The sequence below is a fragment of the Nicotiana tabacum genome, chromosome 1 (assembly GCF_000715075.1).
Source record: "Nicotiana tabacum cultivar K326 chromosome 1, ASM71507v2, whole genome shotgun sequence".
Taxonomy (NCBI): domain Eukaryota; kingdom Viridiplantae; phylum Streptophyta; class Magnoliopsida; order Solanales; family Solanaceae; genus Nicotiana; species Nicotiana tabacum.
In genome coordinates, this window is record NC_134080.1 from 147337827 (window position 1) to 147343772 (window position 5946).

General features: G+C 39.4%; 1 protein-coding gene across 1 annotated transcript; it reads right to left on the reverse strand.

The window, feature by feature from the left end:
• Nucleotides 1-887: 887 nt before the first annotated feature.
• On the reverse strand, nt 888-2109 carry LOC107773343 (uncharacterized). The gene is made up of 3 exons (XM_075221431.1): nt 2072-2109; nt 1160-1463; nt 888-1004 (listed from the first exon to the last, which is right to left on the reverse strand). The coding sequence occupies exons 1-3, from the start codon at nt 2107-2109 to the stop codon at nt 888-890; spliced, it is 459 nt and encodes a 152-aa protein (XP_075077532.1).
• Nucleotides 2110-5946: the final 3837 nt, after the last annotated feature.

Genomic DNA, 5946 nt, shown 5'->3' on the forward strand with positions numbered 1-5946 from the left:
CATATGTGACCGCATAATAATTCTGCGGTCTGCATAATGGCTCCATATACTGCGCGTTCCTGCTTCGCTCTACGGCAGATCAATGGTCGCATAATGCACCGCAGAACTCCCCTCTAGAAATTTTTATGTTTGATCTGTGATGGGTTGTGCAACCCATGAAATGATTATGCGGTCGCATAATGGACCGCATAATTGTCCTAAAATTATCTCAATTTTCTGCTTCATTTCGCGACAGATATGCGGTCCACAAATCAGTTCTGCGATCGCAATTGGACCGCAGATACGCCCTACACTTCCAAAATTTTGTTTCAACTACCCAATGCACTGTTCAACCCAAAAATTACGTACCATCAAAACCCAAATCTAACTTGGCACCACGAAATCTTAGGTTTTTAGGTGAAATTTTTTTAGGGGCCTTACATCCTTCCCCGCTTACGATCATTCATCCTTGAATGAGGGTTAAAATTCACCATTAGTATCCAATGTGACTCAACTACTATAACACACACCAATAGTTCCAAATTTTTAACTAACTCCCTAAATTTTAAAAAGTTTTGCATGAGTCTCCCTGTAATTGGGCCTATACACCAGCCAGAGAATCCCAACACCAGTCCTAACAATAAAACCAAAACATAACAACGTAAAACAACAGGGAAAACACACTAGCCTCTATGCCATTAAACAGTACATTACCATGAAGGAGTAACTTCTACATATTCCATACAGGGGAAACATATTTTATAAAAAGCTAGCTTTTAACATCATGGACACCATTACATAGCTATTCAAATAAATTAGGATACTTCTCCTACATCTCTTCCTCGGTCTCCCAGGTGGCCTCTTCAACTTGTTGGTATTGCCATGACACTCTCACGGAGGCAATCTCCTTATTTGTCAACTTTTGAACTTGCCTCAAGAACTGCAACTAGAACTTCTTCATAAGTAAATTCTTCATTAAATCCAATAGTATCAACTGGAAAAATGAGAGATGGATCAACAACCACCTTTGTCAACATGGATACATGAAACACCGGGTGAACTAAAGAAATCTCTTGAGGTAGTTCTAGACTATAAGCCATATGACCAATCCTCTAAATGATTTTGTACGGTATGACATATCTAGGACTCAATTTCACTTTTTTACCAAACCGCATTATACCTTCATGGGGGATACTTTCAAGACTACCCAATCATCCTCTTTGAACTCCAAATCCCTACGATGCATATCTGAATAGGACTTCTCACATCTCTGGGTAGTTTTCAACTGCTCCTTAATGATATTAACCTTATCCATAGCCTGATGCATGAAGTCTGGCCCTATTAACTTTACTTCCCCAATCTCAAACCATCCAATGGGAGATCTACATTTCCTACCGTATAAATCCTCGAACAGTGCCATCTGAATGCTAGCATGGTAACTGCTATTGCAGAAAAATTCTATGAGTGGCACATCATCATCCCAACTACACTTAAACTCAAGAACACAAGAGCACAACATATACTCAACCGTCTGAATAGTTCGCTCGGCTTGCCCGTCGGTCTGTGAATGGAAAGATATACTAAGGTTTACCTGACTACCCAACCCTTGCTGAAATTTCTTCCAAAAGATAGTTGTGAATTGTGCCCCCGATCAGAAATGATGGAAATTGGAGTGTCATGCAGCCTGACTATTTCCTTGATATACAACTAAACATACTGTTACGTTGTGTCGGTATGTGCTGATTTCGTGAGTCAATCCACAATAACCCAAATAGAGTCGAACATGCGAGGATTGCGAGGTAGTCCTACCACAAAGTCCATATGGATCATCTCCCATTTCCACATCGAAATTTCTATGTTCTGTGCCAACCCACAAGGCCTTTGGTATTTGGCCTTTACTTGTTGACAATTTTGACATCTTGCCATAAAGTCCGATATATTCCTCTTCATATAATTCCACCAGTAGACTTTCTTTAGATCATGGTACATCTTTGTAGAGCACGGGTGCATGGAATACCTAGAAGGGTGAGCCTCGTTAATGATTCTTGTCCGGAGACCATCCATATTTGAAAAACATAGTTGACCTTGTTACCTTAGCGTACCATCATCCATGCTAAGAGAAAAAGCCATGGTCTTATGTTTATGAATCCCCTCCGTCAATTGTACCAACAATGGGTCATTGTACTGTTTCTCCTTGACTTCCACAATGATCGATGATTCAACCCTATTTTGCACAATTATCCCTCCTTCACTAGAGTCCGCAAGACGAACTCCCAAAGTAGCCATTTGATGAACCTCAGTTGCCAACGTTCTTTGATATTCCTCCAAGTGAGCTGAACTACCCATATATTTTCAGTTAAGAGCATCTGCCACAACATTAGCCTTCCCCGGATGATATAGAATATCGATGTTGTAATTCTTTTTTAGATATAGAATACCTAAAAAAGGAGTTTAGCCAACATACCTCACTTTGAGCTTTCTTTAATTCACTACATTGTTCCAAAATCCTAGCATCTTTGATCTATTTAGAGATATAGCAAAATTGAACACAAATTAGGAAGGAGTTCATGGTTCCAGCTCATTTGAGCATTTTATCATATAGTAGGTGAGCATTATGATTTCTAGGTTCTCCTATGGTGTATTTCCTTCATCCAACAACCCATAGTCTACCCAATTAAGCTCAACAATCTCCCCTCATCCCTTGATGGTACATGCACACTTGACGAACAACTCCCTCACTCAAGCATTGCTTTTCTCATAACATATTTTCCATAAAATCACGAAATTGAGGGCTAGGGAGTAGAATATTACCTTTAGGATGAAAGCGTAGTGAGGTTTTCCTTGCTAATTCTTCAAGCCTTGAGCAAGAGGTGAGAAATAATGAGTTTAGGAACCCCCTTTCACTCTATAGCACTCCCCCTCTCTCAAAATGTCAAATTTTTACCTTACAAATGGTCTTCAACAACTATAAATCGAAATTGGGCCAGGTTAGAAAAATAAGAAAGATGAAGCCCCGATATAGATATGCGATCGCATATATGACCGTATAACGATTCTGTGGTCGGCATAATGTCCGTCCGATACCGGCCATTTTGGCGTCACATAATGCGCCGCAGAACACCCCTCCAGAAATTTTTATGTTGGATTTGTAGTGCGTTGTGCGGCCCGCGAAATGATTATGCGTCCACATAATGGAACGCATAATGGTCCTAAAATTATCTCAAGTTTCTGCTTCATTCCACTGCAAATAGACCGCAGAAACGCCCTGCACTACCAAAAAAACAATTTCAACTACCTATCGCACTGTTCAACCCAAAAATTTCGTACCATCAACACCTAAATCTATCTTGGCACCAAAAAATCTCGGGTTTTTAGGTGAAATTTTTTTTAGGGGCCTTACATCCTCCCACGCCTAAGATTATTCGTCCTTGAATGAGGGTCAAAATTCACCATTAGTATCCAATGTGACTCAGCTGCTATAACACACACCTGTAGTTCCAAATTTTTGACTAACTCCCTAAATTTGCAAACATTTCGATATTCTCTCCCTATTATTGGGCCTATCCACCTGCTAGAGAATCCCAAAATTAGTCCAAACAATAAAACCAAAACACAACAATGTAAAACAATAAGGAAAACACTCTAGCCGCTATGCCATTAAACATTACATTACCAAGAAGGAGAAACTTCTACATAAGTTATACAAGGAAAACATAATTTATAAAAAGTTAGCTTTCAACATCATGGACACCATTACATAGCAATTCAAATAAATTAGGATACTTCTCCTACATCTCTTCCTCAGTCTTCTAGGGGGCCTCTTCGACTTGTTGTTTTTGTCATGATACTCTCACGGAGGCAATCTCTTTATTTGTCAACTTTTGAACTTGCCTATCAAGAATTGCAACTGGAATTTCTTCGTAAGTCAATTCTTCATTAACTTATCAACCGGAACAATGAGCGACAGATCTCCAACCACCTTCTTCAACATGGATACATGAAACACCGGGTGTACTAAAGACATCTCTGGAGGTATTTTTAGCCTATAAGCCACTTGACCAATCCTCTAAATGATTTTCTTACCAAACTGCATTATACCCTTCATGGGGGATACTTTTAAGATTACCCAATCATCCGCTTTCAACTCCAAATCCTTGCGATACATATCTGAGTAGGACTTCTAACATCTCTGGGTAGTTTTCAGCCGCTCCTTAATGATCTTAACCTTCTCTAGAGCCTAATGCACGAGGTTTGGCCCTATTAACTCTACTTCCCCAATATCAAACCATCCAGTGGGAGATCTACATCTCCTACCGTATAACATAAGAGTGCAACATATACTAAAGCGTCTGAATAGTCTGCTTGCTTGGCTGTCCATCGATGGATGGAAAGCTATACTAAGGTTTACTTGAGTACCCAAACCTTGCTGAAATTTCTTCCAAAAGTTAGCTATGAATTATGCCCCCCGATCAGAAATGATGGAAACTCGAGTGCCATGCAGCCTGATTATTTCCTTGATATAAAACTAAACATATTGTTCCGCTATGTTGGTAGCCTTAACAGGTAAGAAGTGTGCTGATTTCATGAGTCGATCCACAATAACCCAAATCAAGTTGAACATGCAAGGAGAGTGAGGTAGTCTTACCACAAAGTCCATATGGATCAACTTCCATTTCCACATTGGAATTTCTTTGTTCTGTGCCAACCCACCAAGCCTTTGGTTATCGGCCTTCACTTGCTGAAAATTTTGACATCTTGCCACAAATTCCGATACATTCCTCTTCATATCATTCCACCAGTAGACTTTCTTAAGATCATGGTACATCTTTGTATAGCACGGGTTCATGGAATACCTAGAAGAGTGAGCCTCGGCAATGATTCTTTCACGGAGACCATCCATATTTGGAACACATAGTCGCCCTTGGTACCTTAGCGTACCATCATCCATGCCAAGAGCAAAAGCCATGATCTTATGTTTATGAATCCCTTCTGTTAGTTGTACTAACAATGGTTCATCGTACTGTTTTTTCCTTGATTTACACAATGAACGATGATTTAGCCCTATTCTCCTTCACTACAATCCGCAAGACGAACTCCCAATCTAGCCAACTAATGAACCTCCTTTGCCAACGCCCTTTGATATTCCTCCAAGTAAGCCAAACTACCCATAGATTTCCAGCTAAGAGCATCTGCCACAACATTGACCTTCCCTGGATGATATAAAATATCGATGTTGTAATCCTTTTTTAGATATAGAATATCTAAAAAAGGAGTTTAGCCAACATACCTCGCTTTGAGCTTTCCTTAATTCACTACATAGTTTAGAAATCCTAGCAACATTGATCTATTTAGAGATATCGATAAATTGAACAAACTTAGGAAGGAGTTTGTGGTTCTAGCTCATTTTAGTATTTTATCATACACCAGGTGGGAATTATGATTTCTAGGTTCTCCTATGGTGTATTTCCTTCACCCCACAACCTAAATTCTACCAATTTAAGCTCAACAATCTCACCTCAACCCTTGATAGTACATGTACGCATGACGAACAACTCCCACACTCAAGCATTGCTTTTCTCATTACATAATTTCAGTAAAATCACGAAATTAAGGGCTAGTGTCATGACCCAAAAACCACTAAGGGTCATGATGGTGCCGGACCCCACTGTCAGGCAAGCCAACACCATTTAACTAGAAACTCTCGTTTTAATATTTTCAAAATCATTTCCGCTAAACATGAAACAATGAGAATTAAATTTCACCAAATAAATAATAATGTCTTTACAAAATTTATTTACTGAATAATCCAGAAATCATCCCAGAACCCAGTGTCACAAGTGCATGAGCAATTACTAGTAAATCTAATAAAGTACAATAGCTGTCGAGAATACAAACTTGGACAGAAAGTAAATATAATGCACTTCAAAGAGACTCTACTAGATGCGGGTCGTCTCGAGAGATGCAGCT